We start from the raw sequence: 19,459 nt of genomic DNA on the forward strand, positions 1-19,459 counted from the left end.
TTTTCACCTTATGAACCTGCCAAGCCGCCACTGAGATTCCCCGGACTTTCCTTGCAAGCCACGCACAGGTTTTTGCGATCCTGGGATCCCCTGAGGCTCCCCTCTATGGGAAATCCCACCTCCTGACTTCCGCGTTTTTGGAATGCTGTAGGGAAATCCCAAGAGGGGAATCCCAGGATCGCAAAAACAGGAAGAAAAGACTCATGGAGCTCAAGGGAGGAGAAAGGTGTGTGGGGAGATGAAGAGAGTGAGGTGGGCAAAAACGGGAAGAAAAGGCTCATGGAGCTCAAGAGAGAAGAAAGGTGTGGGGGAGATGAGGAGAGAGAGGTGGACAAAAACGGGAGGGAAAGGCTCATGGAGCTCAAGGGAGAAAAAAGGTGTGGGGTAGATGAGGAGAGTGGGGTGGACAAAAATGCCCCCCCGCGGGCACTTTTCCAGGGGCGTGCACGAAGCCGCGGCCACCCCCGCCCAACCGCACCTCTAGCCCCCTCGTGCCCCTGGCTACTCACAGCTGCCCCGCCCGCCTGATCGGCCTCTCTCCTCCACTGCAAGAGAGGCGGGGCAGGCGTTCTCACAGCGGGGGCCAGCGAAAGCAATTTACAATGTCGGACACGCGGGACGGCACGCACTCTCCCCATCCCCTCTGCCAGCCCGCCCGGAACATTCAAAGTAAGAGTGAAGGGTTTTCTTATTTTGAATGTTCCGGGCAGGCTGGCAGGGAGATGGGGAGAGCGCGCGCCGGCCCACGCGTCCGACGTTGTAAATCACTTTTGCCAGCCTCCGGAGAACAAGAGTGAGAGCGACAGAGCAAGATAGAGAGAGAGAGAAAGAGGGGGAGAGATAGAGAAAAAGAGAGAAAGAAAGAAAGAGATGAGAGAGGAAGGAAGAAAGTTAGAGAGAGGAAGAAAGCAAGAGAGAGAGAAAGAAAGAAAGAAAGAAAGAAAGAAAGAAAGAGAGAGATGAGAGAGGAAGGAAGAGTGTGTGTGAGAGGAAGACAGCAAGATAGAGAAAGAGAGAGAGAAAGAAAGAAAGAGATGAGAGAGGAAGGAAGAGAGTGAGAGGAAGAAAGCAAGATAGAGAAAGAGAGAGAAAGAAAGAAAGAGAGATGAGAGAGGACGGAAGAGAGTGAGAGAGAGGAAGAAAAAGAGAGAGAGAAGAGTGGAAGGAAGAGAGAGAGAGAAATGATAGAAAAAAGGGGAGAAAAAAGAGAAATGAGAAAATGATTGAGGCAGAGAATGACAGGAAAGAGAGAGAAACAGAGAGAGAAGTGACTCTTGATTTAAAGCATATGGTAAAAGCACTTAAATAATAGCAGTGAAAAAACCCCAGCCCTCATCTGTTTTTATTAATAGTTTTGTTGGTTGTTTTAGTTTTAATAGTAATGCATTTTGGTTTTTTAAAATTATTAATTTCTTTTAATAAAAAAGAAGGGATTTATTTATTTATTTATTCATTCATTCATTCATTCATTCGTTTGTTCGTTCATTCATTCATTTATTTATTTATTTATACTTCTATGCCGCCCAGTCCCAAAGGGACTGTCGCTCAGGCACTATACTTTTCCGACCACACCGAAAAAAAATTAGAGGGAACATTGTCCACCACTTTTTTTTTAAAAGCCTTAATATTTTGGATTCTCCTAATGGGCTTGCAGGCATTATTGGCTTTTCCACTGATTCCTATGGGAAACATTGTTTCATCTTATGAACTTTTCACCTTATGAACCTTGTCCTGGGACCAATTATGTTCGTAAGACGAGGTATTACTGTATATGGATAGAGAAAAAGAAGAAGTAAAAATGAATACTAGGTGTGAACAATAGTAGTAGGGTTAGGATTTAATCTTTGTGTTTGTATTTTGCTTATATACAAAATTTATTTTTCTTTTATAATAAGGTAATATAAAATTTCTGCTTTTCATTTAAAGTAATAGGTTGACTTAAGATATTAATAATGTATTCTTTTTCTGTATTGCAATTTGACTTCTAGAATAAGAGGGGTATTTGCAACCCCAATTTTATGTTAAGTGTGTGTTTGTATGTTTGTCAATTTTAAGAAAATCAATAAAGTTTATTAAAAAATAAATAAATAAATTGCAGTTTCCATTGTCATGCCCACCCCCTTCACTATGGCTTATGTTTGGGTAGGGCTTATGTTAGGCACAAGCGTGAAAATCAGGCTAGAGCTTTTTTTTCTCTCCTTACACCTGCATTTCCAACAAACATTTGAAACACACTATGCATCTTAAATAATTTATATGGTATTAAATACTACCGGTTCGTCATTGTATAGAAATTCTCTTTAAGATTATAATTCAATGTGAATGTCAGGCCTTCAGAACTTCAAAACCATAATTTTTTAAATCCAAAGCAAATATTTATTTTTTATTGTACTTTCTATTGTAAACCAGTGACATGTACAACCTTATAGCTTTTTTTAAAAAAAGAATGGGTTCACTTTGAACAAAGAGTATTATTTCATTATAAATGCATCAGTTTGGGTTCCCCTTGATTGCCTTCTTTAAAAAGGTACTTTTCTTTGAATTTATTCCTATCTCTATAAATGTGGTTCTTAAAATCCACATTCATTTTAATATTTCCTACCACAGTTAAGCATAACAATTCAATAGCAGTTTCAAGGTCATGATTGTTAGCATCCACTGTGCCCAACAGTTCCTGGCAGCCTGGCAGATAATCATATGGCTGCTGTGGAATAGCATATTAACAATGAAAACCTGACTCTAGCAAAACTATACTGGCTGAAATCAAGTGAGCCGTATGTTTAAATGCTCAGAGGATTCTCCCTCCTCCACCCCATTCTATAATGGTCCTCTACTGCATTGTCTGTGCTGTATGGTGTTCTTATAGCAGATTTATCATGAAATAGATTGCTGACCAAGTGAAGTGGCCCAAACAATTGTTCCAACAAATATGCCTGAGGTAGGCAGCCCCAAACAATGATAAATATTCCAGAAGTTTATGAGAGAGCACTTTGCAGTTTTCTATGAATATGTGCAACATCAGAAGGGCAAGAGAAGGAGAATGAATTCATTTAGTGCAAACCTTCTGAAGTATAGCATGTCCTTATCCAAAAGCAGGGCATCCTTTGTGGAACATGAACCCTCAACCTCTATAGAGGAAATGTCAGTGCCCATAAGCCATAGATTTAGTATTAGCAGAGGAGGAAGCCTTTTAAGACCATCTGCTGCTTACATAGGTATTATACCTATGGAAAGTGTCAGCAGCCTGGGCACACGGATATCCCGCAGAGCTCTGGGGATAAGCAGTGTCTTCTTGCAAGGTCTTCATAGTTCTTGTACAACCATACCGCTATTCCAAGGATTGGAAAAAGAACGAAGCCTATCTTATGAAAATATGAACAGATGTTTGGTGGATTACATTGAAAAGGTGAAAACTTTGGAGCAAGTCAACCAGGAACTTGAAGGACATATCCGTGCTTATCTGAACAAGAAATCTTCCACTGATAGTAAATGGGGATCCCTAAGGGAGAGCTGGGCAACCATTTATCATCAAGTAAGTATGAACTTTATGGCAAGAACAAAAAAATAAGCATTTGTTAACCAAAGTCAAATTCACCTAGATTTTGATGAGGCTACTTAAGTTGAAACTTAAATTACATTTTCTTATACCTGATATAATTTAATCTTCATAAAAGTAAATTCAATTGTTTATATTGTTTTTCAAAATTCAAATTAAATTTGAACATTTCCATAGGGCATATGTAAGTTTTTATTCCTTTATTTAGTGTATCACCTGACTCCACAATTCTGAGTGGTTCACAGGAAAATGTGAAAAAAGAATGAAAACTTGCTTATTGTTTCTCTTTGAAGTAATTATTGCGGAGGACTAAACAAGAGAAATACTGCCAGAATTGTTCAAGTTTATGTTTTATATGATCTTTTTACAGTGTGATTATATTATATTATATCATTATATTCCCATCCTTGTCACACTTTAGAATTTCAATTTTGTTCAGCGAATAGAAAAATATTAATCAGTGAAACTTAATATCATCCAAAGCATAAGTGTTAAGAGCACAACTGCTTTCAAAAAAAAATTCAGCTTGGAAAGGTATAAATCATAAAAATATAATACATGGGAACTATCATGGCATTGGCTATCCACATTTACCAATGATAAACATGTCCAAAGCTAATACTGTATATGAAATAATCGCATATTTCAAACATACATACAAATATAACATATTTCAAAATATAAACAAATTAATTGGAGGAGGGATGGCTCTGATAGACAAGAACTCAAACAACATGCTTGTTATGAAACAGCCAAAAATATCAGTCAAAATTTGAGGGTTTAAAAAAAAATAATTTGGTATTTACAGCCATCACTTAGAAACATAGAAACATAGAAGATTGACGGCAGAAAAAGACCTCATGGTCCATCTAGTCTGCCCTTTTACTATTTCCTGTATTTTATCTTAGGATGGATATATGTTTATCCCAGGCATGTTTAAATTCAGTTACTGGGGATTTACCAACCAGGTCTGCTGGAAGTTTGTTCCAAACATCTACTACTCTTTCAGTAAAATAATATTTTCTCACATTGCTTCTGATCTTTCCCCCAACTAACCTCAGATTGTGGCCCCTTGTTCTTGTGTTCACTTTCCTATTAAAAACACTTCGCTCCTGAACTTTATTTAACCCTTTAACATATTTAAATGTTTCGATCATGTCCACCCTTTCCCTTCTGTTCTCCAGACTATACAGATTGAGTTCATTAAGTCTTTCCTGTGAAGTTTTATGCTTAAGACCTTCCACCATTTTTGTAGCCCGTCTTTGGACCCATTCAATTTTGTCAATATCTTTTTGTAGGTGAGGTCTCCAGAACTGGATCACAATCTCCCTCTTTCTGCTTGTTATATCTCTAGTTATGCAGCCAAGCATTCTACTCACTTTCCCCACCACATGACTGCACTGTTCACCCATTTGCCTTTTTTAATAAAAAAATTATTTTTATTGATTTTTTACAATTTTAAGATACACACAACATAAAATGAGTGTTTAGTGAAAAGTGCCCACCACCCGACAAACATTCATACCCCACAACCAAATCGGGGGTGTTTCTTGTAAAAACCATTTTTATCCAAGAGCAAAATATCTATTTGCATATTATAAAGTGATTCCAATTTATTTCTTTTAGCTTGGTCTTGGATTCTGCTCGCCATATATCGCCTTACCTTGTCCCACCTTCCCATCAGTTGTCTCAAGTCAGTTTCATTAACCAAACTCATCCTTTTATCCATAATTTCAAATTGAACGTGGTCCACCATGTACCTATACCAATTTTGCATTGTCCCATTTTGAGACTGTCAGAAATCACTACCCTGAATCCTTCTCTTCTGAAATTTTTACTAACATAGAACTATCAATACAATACTCAGATTGAGGATTCCTTTTCCCCAAGTGTACTAATTTACATTTGGAAACATTAAACTGCAGTTTCCATTGCTTTGACCACTTATCTAGTAAAGCTAAATCATTTGTCATATTACAGATGCCTCCAGGAATACCAACCCTATTACACACTTTAGAGTCATCAGCAAATAGGCAAACCTTCCCCTATGTCACTCACAAATATATTAAAAAAGAATAGGACCCAGAACAGACCTTTGTGGCACATCGCTTATAACCAGTCTCTGCTCAGAATACTTGCCATTAACAACAACCCTCTGATATCTATGTTTAGCCAGCTGCAAATCCACTGAACTATCCAGGGATTAAGTCCAATCTTCACTAATTTATTTATCAGCTCTTTATCTGGAACCATATCAAAGGCTTTGTTGAAGTCCAGATAGGCAATATCCACGGCACCACCTTCATTCCAACACCTTTGTGACATAGTCAAAGAAATCAATGAGATTAGTCTGACATGATTTGTCCTCAGTAAGACCAATAAGTTATTGGTTTTTAGGTGCTGATTTATCCTCTTTTTGAGTAGAGTCTCCATCATTTTAACTACAACTGATGTCAAGCTAACTGGCCTGTAGTTACCAGCTTCTTCTATACTACCCTTCTTGTGGATAGGCACAGCATTGGTCATTCTCCAATCATTAGGAACGTCTCCTGTTAAAAGGGGTTGGTTAAACAAAATCAGTCAGGGGGTTAGCAATCACAGATCTGAGTTGTTTAAGAATTCTGGGGTGGATGTCATTTGGACCCATTGCCTTATTTATCTTTAATGGTTCAAGTTCTTCTAAGACATCTGCCTCTGAGAACACTGGAACTTAATCCCTACAGCTGAAAGCAATGCGCTATTAATCCATAGATATCCATCACTTAGGAATTATCACATACAATAACAGAGGAATCCCATCTCATTGAAAATACAGTGTACAGGAAACATGCTTATAATATATAGCAGTGTTTCCCAACCAGTGTGCCACGGAACACTAGTGTGCCATGAGACATGGTCAGGTGTGCAGTGAAGAAGGAAGCTCAGCTTCTGGGCTTGCAACTTTTTGCTGAGAGTGCGAAGAGCAAAAAGTTTTGAGACCAGAAGCTGAGCTTCCTTCTTTGCGCCTTCCAAGTTTTCCGGCAGCTGCAGCACCCTGCCCGGCTGGAGCTTCCCTGGCGGCGTCAGCAGGTGAGCTTTGGGGCCCGGCAAGAGGGCGGCGGCAGCGAGAGGGCGGTGGCAGCAGAGGCACCGGGCAGTAGCCATGGGGTGGCAGCAGGGTGGTCAGCTGTGAGGTGGAGCTCCAGAACGGAGGCACCGACGGCGGCGGCTGGACATGTTGCTGTACGTCATACATGCTGGCATTGCGTGGCTGACACTTGCCTGCTGGCTGGGCTGGGACAGAGGCTCCTGCCCCACGGCCATGCCCAGTGCAACACCAGCATGTACAGTGTCTAACAACACATTCAGCCGCCGCCATCAGTGCCTCTGTTCCGGAGCTCCGCCTCACAGCTGACCAGCCTGCTGCCGCCCCTCGGCTACTGCCCAATGCTGCTGCTGTGGCGTGATGTACGAGAAAAAGAGAGAGAAAGAAAGAAAGAGAGAGATAGAAAGAGAGAGAAAGAGATAGCAGGAGAGAGAGAAAGAGAGAGGGAGAGAAAGAGGGGAGAGAGAAAGAGAGAGAAAGCAAAAGAGAGAGAAAGAGAGAGATAGCAAGAGAGAGAAAGAGATAGGAAGAGAGGGAGAGAGAGAGAAAGAAAGAGAGAGGGAGAGAAAGGGGGGAGAGAGAAAGAGAAAGCAAAAGAGAGAGAAAGAGAGATAGCAAGAGAGAGAAAGAGTTAGCAAGAGGGGGAGAGAGAAAGAGAGAGAAAGCAAAAGAGAGAGAGAAAGAGAGAGATGGCAAGAGAGAGAAAGAGATAGCAAGAGAGGGAGAGCGAGAAAGAGGGGGAGAGAGAAAGAGATGGAGAGAGAGAAAGAGAGGGAGAGAGAGGGGGGGAGAGAGAGAGAAAACAAAAGAGAGAGAGGGAGAGAAATAGTAAGAAAGAGAGAGAGAGAAAGCAAGAGAGAGAGAGAAAGAGGGGGGAAGGAGGGTGAGGGAAAGACATAGAGGGAGGGAAGGAGGGAGAGAGAAAGAGCAAAAAAGAGAGGAAGGAAGGGAGAAAAAGAGGGATGGAGAGAGAGGGAAAGAAAGAGGAAGGAAGGAAGGAAGAGAGAGAAAGAGGAAGAGAGAGAGAATTATAGAGAAAGGGAGGAAGAGAGATTTTTTTTTGTCCAAACGGTTTTTACACACACACCCTGCTCAATGTTCCCCAGGATTTTGTAAATGTGAATAATGTGCTGCGGCTCAAAAAAGGTTGGGAAACACTGTTATATAGGACATATAAAAGCTGTTTAAAATAATTCCAGTAACAATTGTGACATGTAGCAAGTAATTATTACTCAGTGGTTCACTCTGAAGATTAATCCATTTTTCTACTCTACACTGCTGTCAGGAGAACATTAAGTCACATTTATGAAAACACCACTTGAGTAAGATGTTATTCTAGCATAGAGTTATACCCATTTATAATTTTGGATATAGACTGTATATTTTGTTTACATTTAACTCTTTGAATTGTTATAGGTAGGAGATGCAGTTCTGGAAAATGCCCGCCTCATGTTGCAAACAGAAAGTATTCAAGCATGTGCTGAAGATGTTAAAGACAGGTAACTTTAAATTAAAAGTAAAAATAAATATATTATATGGGAAATAAATGAAGGAAATTGAAACCCAATCCTCTTCCATTAGTAGAAGGCAACTATGACTTCAATATGTACTAGTTCTTCATGCCAGAAGTCTAAATTTTGTGATATTATTTTGACATATTCTCATTTATACTGCAGGTATGAAAATGAACAACCATTTCGAAAGGCAGTGGAAGATGAAATTAACTCTCTCTATAAAGTAATTGATCATGCTAATTTGACTAAAGTAGATCTAGAGAGTCAGATAGAAAACATGAAGAAAGAACTAGCTTTACTGTCAAAGAATCATGAAGAGGTAAATCAATTCTGAGAAATAAAAAAAGTTATATGAGTTCTACTTCTATTTAAACAAAAGATGGAAATGAACTTTATGTCTGAAAAAGACATTTTTATATCAGAATTTTAATGCCATCAATAAGATTTTATCATTTTGTAATACTGAGCATTGATAAAAGTCCAATTAACATTAGAATGTATAGCTGAAAAACACTTTATAAGAAAATATTATGGAACCTCTACTTTCTTTTGTATTCATATTTGAAATTTCTGAGTTCTCCTTAGTAATTATACTGTTGTAAATTGAGACAAACAGCTGTGTTGGAGTAACATTTTGCAGAAGCTAACCCACCCAGATAGCCAAAGCAGCTAATCAGCCTGCCTCAGACCAGGATATCAGGAACCTTTGTCTTTGAAGCCACATACTGCAGAATTTCTTAGGAAAATATTTACTTTTTTTGTAGCAAACCTACACTAATTATTTACACTGTAGCTATCTCTCTAGCAGTTTCTATACGAAGTACAGTGGCACCTCTACTTAGGAACTTAATTCATTCCATGACCAGGTTCTTAACTAGAAATGTTCTTAAGTAGAAGCAATTTTTCCCATAGGAATCAATGTAAAAGCAAATAATGCATGCAAACCCATTAGGAAAGAAATAAAAGCTCAGAATTTAGGTGGGAGGAGGAGAAGGAAGAAGAGGAGGAGGACAGTCTCTGCCAAAGGAAGAAGGTGAGATAAATTTTTAAAAAATCAAAAATTTAAGGCTTAAAATAAAAGAGGTACTCTGAGGCGGCGAGGAGGAGCATGTAGCCCCCATACACCCAACGCGAGGTTGCCTCCCATACACTGCGCCAGAGAGAAACCCAGGGGGAATGGCAGGAAACTGGCCAGGCCTTCATGCCACTCTCAAATTTCCTAGGAAATTTTTCTGGCTTGGGTTCTTAAGTAGAAAATGGTTCTTAAGTACCTGTAGAAGCAAAAAAATCTTGAACACCCGGTTCTTATCTAGAAAAGTTCTTAAGTAAAGGTGTTCTTAAGTAGAAGTACTACTGTACTCACAATTCTCTATCTACTATTCTCAGTTACAATATTCAGCTACAAGTCTTCAGCCACCACAAGCTACACTAATTCACAAGCCAGTCTAAATCATACTAAGCACACTACCTTCAAGCCAAGCCGCAAGCCACATCTATGCACAATATGTATATATATTTTTGTCAGCCAATCGGATTACATTACAATCTGCATATTCACCGTGACTAAGTCATTATAATTCCTCTCTCTGCAATTTGGAATATTGCATCAGGTAGGCCCCGATCCTGACAGGCTGTTCTGTTTTGTTTTTTTTACAAAATGTCATGGAAAATAAACAATGGCTATTAGCAGTACAGTATATACAAAGGGCTGCTAAGGTGGAACGGTGACATGTGCTCGTCCCCGTGGCTCTGAGTGCTACTGCACCTTTGCAGGTAGCAGAATCGCATATGGAGATGCAAATGCGCCCATGTTTCAGAAGCAAAATAACATGCCAAAACATGGGTGCATCTGTGTCTCCATGCACGATTTTGCTACCTACATAGGTGCAGTAACAAAATCGCGTTGGACTCCGCTACCACTCAGAGCCAGGGGGGTGAGCACATGTCACTGTTCCATCTTAGCAGTCCACCTCTGAGTATATATTCACTATCAGATGTACAGCCTTCACCATCATGGTTGTAAATATCAGTGGCTGTGGAATCCAAATATTTTGGAGTTCCCAGAATGGTTCTGGAGTTCCCAGAATGGTTCTGGTTATCCATTATGGGAATAGCGGTACATAAATTGGACTTTAATCTGTACCAAAAGGGCTTTTGAACATCAAAAATGTAATCATGTACCAGATTTAAATAAAAACTTTTGATACAATGCAAACCATCTGAGTCATAATACTGTGATAACTGTTTTATTAGATTGACAAGTTAAATTATTTTGCAAACTATCCATTTATTATAAGACACACTTTTTTTCACGTTTTTTATTTTATTTTGCAATATATCCATATCAATGCATGAACAGTGTGGCATCTGGGTATCATACATACATAAAATAGTGCTATTAATATTTGTTACATTCCTCAAGCTTATGTAATTTTGGTGTTAATACACATATTTATATTAATTATATATTTTCATTATTTAATTATTCAATGTTTCAATGTGTTATTCCAATGCCAATCACAATATTGTTTAAACATACATAACAATACCATCATTCAATATCTAATCTTTCCTCTTATTACTTTTGTCTTATTGAATCACAAATATTAATACTAACATTTTCCCATTTCTATCCATATTCTAACTTTTAATTATTAAAAATTATTAATTAAAAACAAATCCTTTCTATCCATCCTCTCTTGTCTGCTTTAATTGTTTGTTTTTTAAACTTGCCTTCCATATTCCTCCCTTGGATCTTTATCCTTATCTGCATCTACGTCCTGACTTTTCATTTTAAACATTTCTCCCATCCCTGCCCTTTTCCATTGTCTAGCTTCCAAAATATCTATCCCTGCCCCTGTCTCCCTTTCAAAACTGCCTTCCTGCATCTCTGGTTTCCTTTTTAAATCTCTTAAAATATTTTTCCCTTAGTTTATTTCATCAGCAATTATTGTTTTTATTATTGTCTCCTTTTCATCATCTTGTTTATTTGCTGATTAATCTGTTCTGCTTTTTCATATGCTCTTTCAATTGGTCCGTCCTTTTCCTGGGCATCTTGATTACTCATGCCCTTTGTTTTCATTCTTGCCATTCATTAAGTTCTTAATCTTGTGGTTTCTTATCAGAATGCTTTGAAACATTAACACCATTTCTTCCTAAATTCCATTAATTTCCTCTTGATGGAGCATCTCGTCTTATTTTCATAATCCAGTAATTGTCCAGTAATCCAAAAATCATATCTACAAGCCTAAAGTCACTCCTTCCAAAAAATCCAGTGTTCACATTTTTTATATTCCATAGTTAATCAATCTATTCCTTTAGATATTCCCCAAAGTTTTCCAGAACCTCCTTAAATCCCCTTTATATATTCAATCTTATATCATAGCATTTAGGTGTCTCATTAATGAAAAAAATCTTCCCTATTCTCATATTTAAATCTCCAATAGTCATGTCATTGGTGTGTAAAACATATCCTTGTCAGAATTTTCCATAATTTAAGATTATATTATACTTTCCTTTTGTCAGCAGATGGCACTCTCAGCTTAGATTTCAATGTTAACCAATTTTAGTCAAATAATATGTCAAAATGTAGAAATGAAGTAATTTAGGTAAATTGTTCCAAAAATTTTAAAATATCTTTCCAGAACAACGCCTGCTCAGTTTAAAAGTCCAATTTTGTGTATTTTAATGGTGTTGTTGTTGTTCGTTTGCTTTTCTCCCCTTAATTCTTTTCTTTCAATTCTGAAGTTTTCTCAAAGTGCTTAGTCACTGCTTTAGCAAATAGTTGTGAGTTTCTCTTTTCCTGGATGTTTTCCTTTAGGGGTTAAGTTTTAAGTACGAAAAAAATTCTCTCAATCAGTTCCAGACACTGTTCACTAACTCCACTCCACTAACTCTGCTGAAATATATTCAGCGCTTCTATTTAGAGCCCAAATGAAATGTTTATGTTTCTATTAAATTCTAGCAGATATTATGAAATACAAGTTGAAAAATAGCTCTCTTTCAACCCTTTATTATAGAGGCAAATGCGCTACATAGTGACAAAGTTGCATCAAATAATAATTGCTCTGGCTTTTGTTATATATGCTCTGTTTTTTTTAATAAGGATTATTTAATTTTATTTATTTAAATGAATTGATTATCTATTTGTAACAACTTTATTTTCAGAATATCAAAATGCTTTACAAACAGCTTGCTTTATCACCACTGGAAGAATCAGAAATACCCATTGGAATTAGCCTGGATGACATTTTGAAGAGAATCCAGATTCAATGGGAGAAAAATATTGAACAAAACTATGCTGAGACTAGTATCTTGCTCCATGCTAAGGTAAGCATGGGACACGCTAAGATTAACTATAAGAATTAACTTCAAATTTCCCACAGAATTCAGGGTCAAGGATAAATATAGTCTGGACCGACATAGTAACATTGAATAATATACAAGAAACTGAAATAAAACCAAATATATGGGCTGACCCCAATCCCACAACATTTACAATAAAAGGAAGGAAAAGGGGAAATAATAGATGGATTGTGAACCAGGCAATACTAAAAGAAAAGAATCATAATTATATGGATAAAGAACTAGATTTCTTTATGAAAGAGAATTGAACCAGGAAACTACAATTCAGAATCTATGGGACACCACAAAAGCATATATGAGGGGTTTAACCATAGCATATAACATAGAAACAAAAATAAAAATAAATTAATTAATGAACTACAAAAGAAGATTAGAGAACTAGAATGCAAACAACAAATGGAACCGCTAAAAGATAAAATCAGGGAAGAAAAGGAACTAGTCAAACACAGAATTAACTTATTAACACAGGAGAAATTGGCACAGAAAATCAAAAGATCTAAACAGAGCTATTTTGAATACTCAAATAAACCGGGAAGATGGTTAGTGTACAAATTAAGAAAAGAAAAAGAAGAAAAATGTATAAATCAACAAGAAGATGAGAAGGGTAATATAAAAGTAACGAAGAAAAAAAGTCATAATACATAGATATTTTAGCGAATTACAATACAAAAAAGAGGAAATAAGCCAAGATGATATACAAATATACCTGCAACAACAAATGTTCTACTGATCACAGATTTAGATAGAAATATATTAAATGAAGAAATAACAATTACGGAGTTAGAAAAAGCAATATAAAAACTAAAGAACAACAAAATGCCAGGGCCAGATAGTATTCCAGCTATCTGGAATAACTCATTAAAAAAACTCATTTAAAAAATTAGGTAAATATTTCCAATAATTTTAAAATATTCTAAAACTTGGGCAGAGTCAACATTGTAATCAGGAAAACTACAGGCCAATCTCACTGTTGAACATCAATTATAAGATCTTTGCGAGAATAATAGATTAAAAAACATAATTAACAAATTTATTTACCCAGATCAAAATAGTTTCCTTCCAAACAAACACATCAAAAATAACATGACCATGATTTTGGGCATATTAGAATATTTTGAAATAAATCCAGGAAAACCTGTAGTTCTCATGTTCCTTGACATTCAGAAGGCTTTTGACAATTTAAATTGGGATTTTCTTATAAATAAATTGGAAATGATTAATTTTGACCAAAAATATATTAGAATGATTAAAACATTATATTTGAAACAAATGGCCAGGATGATTATAAATGAAGATATAACAGATAAATTAAGTATCCAAAAAAGAGATGTCAATATTTACTCTTGAAACACTTTTATATCAAATTAGGCAAAATTGAAATACTGAAGGACTGAAAGTTAAAGAACAAGAATACAAATTTCAGGCTTTTTCAGATGACTTGGTTTTTATTATAGAAAACCCATAGAAGTAGCACCATATTAGAAGAAATGAATAAATTCGGAAAAGTAGCATTTAAAAATTAATAAAAAGAAAATCAAAATAATAACCAAATTTTTACTAAATAAACAAGTTCAAGAGTTAGAAGGAAAATTGGAAATTCAAGTTGTCAAAAAAAAAATTAAATATCTAGGAATAATACTAATAGCTAAATGTACAATGATGATCTCTGGCGGGCCCGGGACAGGGGCTTGTCCTCTGTCCTGGTGCTTTTTGACCTCTCAGCGGCTTTTGATACCATCGACCATGGTATCCTTCTGCGCCGACTGGAGGGGTTGGGAGTGGGAGGCACTGTTCTCCAGTGGTTCTCCTCCTACCTCTCCGGTCGGTCGCAGTCGGTGTTAGTGGAGGGTCAGAGGTCGACCTCTAGGTTTCTCCCTTGTGGGGTGCCTCAGGGGTCAGTCCTCTCCCCCCTGCTATTTAATATCTACATGAAACCGCTGGGTGAGATCATCCAAAGGCATGGGGTGAGGTATCATCAATATGTGGATGATACCCAGTTGTACATCTCCACCCCATGTCCAGGCAATGAAGCAGTGGAAGTGATGTGCCGGTGCCTGGAGGCTGTTGGGGACTGGATGGGTGTCAACAAACTCAAACTCAACCCAGACAAGACGGAGTGGCTGTGGGTATTGCCTCCCAAGGACAATTCCATCTGTCCGTCCATTACCCTGGGGGGGGAACTATTGACCCCCTCAGAGAGGGTGCGCAACTTGGGCATCCTCCTTGATCCACAGCTGACATTGGAACATCATCTTTCGGCTGTGGCGAGGAGGGCGTTTGCCCAGGTTCGCCTGGTGCACCAGTTGCGGCCCTATTTGGACAGGGAGTCATTGCTCACAGTCATTCATGCCCTTATTACCTCGAGGTTCGATTACTGCAACGCTCTCTACATGGGGCTACCTCTGAAAAGTGTTCGGAAACTCCAGATCGTGCAGAACGCGGCCGCGAGAGCCATCGTGGGGCTTCCCAGATTCGCCCATGTATCTACAACACTCCAAGGCCTGCACTGGCTGCCGATCAGTTTCCGGTCACAATTCAAAGTGTTGGTCATGACCTTTAAAGCCCTACATGGCATTGGACCAGAGTACCTCCGGAACCGCCTGCTACCGCACAAATCCCAGCGGCCGATAAGGTCCCACAGAGTTGGCCTTCTCCGGGTCCCGTTGACTAAACCATGTCATCTGGCAGGCCCCAGGGGAAGAGCCTTCTCTGTGGCAGCCCCGGCCCTCTGGAATCAACTCCCCCCGGAGATTAGAACTGCTCTCACCCTTCTTATCTTCCGTAAACTACTTAAGACCCACCTATTCTGCCAGGCATGGGGGATTTGAGACACCTTTCCCCCAGGCTTATTATAATTAATGTTTGGTATGTATGTGTTGTTTGGTTTTTAATTATGATAGGGTTTTTAGGGGTTTTTTTAATATTAGATTTGTGCCAGTATAATATTGTTTTTATCGTTGTTGTGAGCCGCCCCGAGTCTTCGGAAAGGGGCGGCATACAAATCTAATAAATTATTATTATTATTATTATTATTATTATTATTATTATTATTATTATTATTATTATTAAGAGAGATAATTATATAGAACTAAACCATCAATAGAAAAAGATCTGGAAAAATGGAACAAATTACCCATCTTGTTGATAGGGAGAATTACCACCATTAAGATGTCTATAAAGTGGTACCTCTACTTACGAACTTAATTGGTTCTGTGACCAGGTTCATAAGTAGAAATGTTCGTAAGTAGAAGCAATTTTTCCCATAGAAATCAATGTAAAAGCGAATAATGCATGCAAACCCATCACAAAATTCACCCCTTTTGCCTTATTACCGCCAGCATTCTGATCCTTGTTTGGGGCGGGTGGTGGAGGCGGGGAAGAAAGACAGTGGAGACTGCCTCATGGGTGATTAACACACGCAGAAAGCTGCCTGGTGGCTTGTCAGCCAGCGGGGCTTCCATCCTCCTTGAAAGTGTTTTCAGAGGTGGCGGCGGCAAAGGGGGATCCTGACACTTTGGCCTCAGACAAGGCTCCCTGGCTCTCACTCTGAGCCTGACACCTACTTTCTCCTGGGGAGTCCCTTCAAGATGCCCAAAGCAGCTGGCTTTAACTCTCCCCTCCCCCCGCAGGCTTGAGAACTGTTTTAATTGGAAGTGCCTGCCTGCCTCTTGCACCCCCATTTTCCCCCATACTGTGTGTGTGTGAGTACCGGGCTCTCTCTCTCTCACCCCACTGCTTTGCATTGATGTCTGCATACCCTGCAGGCTGCAACCCGAGTAGGCAATGATGGAGCTGCTGAAGAGGGGTGGCTGCTGCCACTCCTCCTCTTCCTCCTCGTCCCCTGGCGGGGGTCCCCATCTCATCTGCCCGCCACACCACGCCTTGCGCTGCCTCCACTGCCCAGCCTCCAACACCTCTACCGCCCAGCAAAACCAGATGGACCCCTGTGCGCTGTGGGGCTCCCCTCTCCAACTTCACCCACCCACCCAATTCCTTGCACACCCCTTCCCCGCTGCCCTGGTTTTTTCCATGTGACTCCCAAAGCTGCATGCCCACCCGGCGCAGCTTCCACCCCAAAGGTTGGATTGCCCAGAGGCTCCTGTCTGGAAGAGAGAGAGAGGAGAGAGGAGGTCTTCTGGAGCATGGAAGGGGCTTCTGCGATATCAACGAAGGCTGGGGTCTCACTCTCCAGAGCCCTGCGGTGCACAGGGCGCCCTCTGGGTTGGCAAAGCTGGGCGGTGGAGGCAGCACAAGGGGTAGTGGGCAGATGAGATGGGGACCCCCACCAGGGGAGGAGCAGGAAGAGGAGGAGGAGCGGCGGCTGCCGCCCCCTTCAGCAGCTCCATCATTGCCTACTCGGGTTGAAGTGAGAGAGGCAGAGCCATGCATGCGCACACACCTTGCACACCCATGGTAGGGGGAAAATGGGGGTGCAAGAGGTAGGCAGACATGTGCACACATGGCAGGAGCTGGAGGAGTCCCTAGGGTGCTGCAGCCAGTCCCCACCTTCTTCTTCTCCCTCTAAAGCTAAGGGAGGAGGGGGAAAGAGATACAGGGGAGGTCATGGAATTTGGCTCTTTTCCGCTCTTGGCCATGCAGTTAGGAAGGGGAGGTCCCTGCCTCCAGACTGGCGCCGCAAGCAAAGGGAAAATCCCAGGTGCTTCGGCATTTGCAGTCCGGAGGCGGGGAATTCTGGCGGAGGCGGCAAGCAAAGGGGAAAACCCAGCGTGGGCAGTCACAAAGCAGGGGAATCCCTGCAGGCATGAAAGGTGGGGAATCCCAGTGGGGGTGGCAATCAAAGGGGGAAACCTGGCAGGGGCAGTCACAAAGCAGGGGAATCCCTGCGGCAGTAAGAGCGCATGCACATTGAGAGAGCTCACGCACCCAGGCTCGAGTTCGTAAGTAGAAAATGGTTCAGAAGTAGAGACAAAAAAATCTTAAACACTGGGTTTGTATCTTGAAAAGTTCATCAGTAGAGGTACCACTGTACTACCAAAATTACTGTACCTTTTCCAAACTATATATAAATGAAAATGTAACCTGAACACAATTTACCATAGAAATATCAAAGAGGTTATATGTATATTTGTAAATCTAGGCCCTAAGCAATCAGGTTTCAGACCCGGCTACAGCACAGAAACTGCTTTGGTCGTGTTGATGGGTGATCTCTGGTGGGCCCGGGACAGGGTTTTATCCTCTGTCCTGGTGCTTCTTGACCTCTCAGTGGCTTTCGATACCATCGACCATGGTGTCCTTCTGTGCCAGCTGGAGGGGTTGGGAGTGGGAGGCACTGTCCTTCAGTGGTTCTCCTCCTACCTCTCCAGTCGGTCACAGTCAGGGTTAGTGGGGGGTAAGATATCGACTTCAAGGCTTCTCCCTTGTGGGGTGCCTCAGGGGTCAGTCCTCTCCCCCCTGCTATTTAATATCTACATGAAACCACTGGGCGAGATCATCCAGGGGCATGGAGTGAGGTATCATCAGTACACTGATGATACCCAGCTGTACATCTCCACCCCACGTCTAGTCAATGAAGCAGTGGAAGTGATGTGCCGGTGCCTGGAGGCTGTTAGGGTCTGGATGGGTGTCAACAGACTCAAACTCAACCCTGATAAGATGGAGTGGCTGTGGGTTTTGCCTCCCAAGGACAATTCCATCTGTCCGTCCATCACCCTGGGGGGGGATTACTGACCACCTCAGAGAGGGTCCGAAACTTGGGCGTTGTGCTGTCCCCAGAGACAGAGATAGTTGGACTGTATTTAGGCATGTCTCTTTAAGATATTGTATTAGGGGAAATGTAGTGAAATTGCACTCTGGGTAATGTGGTTCTACATGTGACCACATTTGTGTATTCCTATTGGCTCTGACTCGGGATGATGGGTAATTGGAGAGAACATTCCAGAGGGTCTTTGTCTTCACTCTTTCATTAAGCCAGCCAGCATGTAGATGCTCTACCTAGAGCCTGGGTCAATTCAACCTCTTTTTACCTGCACAATGGGAAAGATTATACTGCAGAAGAATCACATCATAACTGTGAGTTATTGTGAGAATCCCTGTAATAAAATTATCTGTGATATACCTTTGTGCTGAGTTATCTGACTGGGAAAAGTTGAGCTTGTACCAGAACAGTAAAAAGAGGTTGTAAAAAAAAACAGAAAAAGAGAGGCAGTAAAAAGAGAAGAAATTCATGTCCCCTGGCACAGCTGCAAGCCTTCAAAGCAATCACTGCTGTCTTAAAGAAGTAATCAGCCTACTAAAAAGGATTAATCCTCCCTCTCTCAAACTTAATAGCAAGAAAGAGGTCTGATCCCTCTTTTCCTGATGACCAGAAGCTTTAAATTCTCAGTCTGAGGGTGCTGCATGCTGTTTTACTGCCTTCTGAAGCCCTAAGAATAAGAGAAAGAAATTCCTCCCACTTCTTTCCCCCAGTTACTGTCTTGGAAAAGTATTGCTCTAATCTGTTCAGCATAAGGGAAGAAGGGGGGCACGTTTGCATTTAATGGCTATTATGCTTGCCTGTTTCAACTATTTGTGGATTTACAAACTCAGTCTTTGCCTCTCTCCACAACACTAACTAAGAAGCCTATATTAAAGTTATGCCTGAGAATTGAATGCTTGTTCTAGAAAACAGCACATAGCTCCCTTTAGACAAAGGAAGGGCCAGTGCACCTAAACCTTTACTAGCAAATGGCGCCATCTACTGGTTGAAGTGGAAATACACTTGAATATGCCCAAGCCTTAGCAAAAAAGCAGCGCCATCTGGTGGTTACATTCTGAATCTCAGTTAAAATACGCCAAAGCTTAGAATATGCTCGCCGCCTCCCTCTACTGGCCACCAGTGTTCCCTCTAATTTTTTTGGGGGGTGGGCGGAAAAGTATAGTGTCTGAGCGGCAGTCCCTTCGGGACTGGGCGGCACAGAAATAATAAATAAACAAACAAAC

General features: G+C 40.4%; 1 protein-coding gene across 1 annotated transcript in view; it reads left to right on the forward strand.

Annotated features, from left to right (window-relative positions):
• The first annotated feature begins 2,955 nt into the window (after nt 1-2,955).
• The window catches only part of BFSP2 (beaded filament structural protein 2), a 37,894-nt gene continuing 21,390 nt past the window's right edge, over nt 2,956-19,459 (forward strand). Inside the window, 5 exon segments of the mRNA XM_070726558.1 lie at nt 2,956-2,979; nt 2,981-3,532; nt 8,058-8,140; nt 8,318-8,474; nt 12,323-12,484. Of these exon segments, the coding sequence (XP_070582659.1) occupies nt 2,956-2,979; nt 2,981-3,532; nt 8,058-8,140; nt 8,318-8,474; nt 12,323-12,484 (978 nt within the window).

This window comes from Erythrolamprus reginae, chromosome Z, assembly GCF_031021105.1.
Source record: "Erythrolamprus reginae isolate rEryReg1 chromosome Z, rEryReg1.hap1, whole genome shotgun sequence".
Lineage (NCBI taxonomy): Eukaryota > Metazoa > Chordata > Lepidosauria > Squamata > Dipsadidae > Erythrolamprus > Erythrolamprus reginae.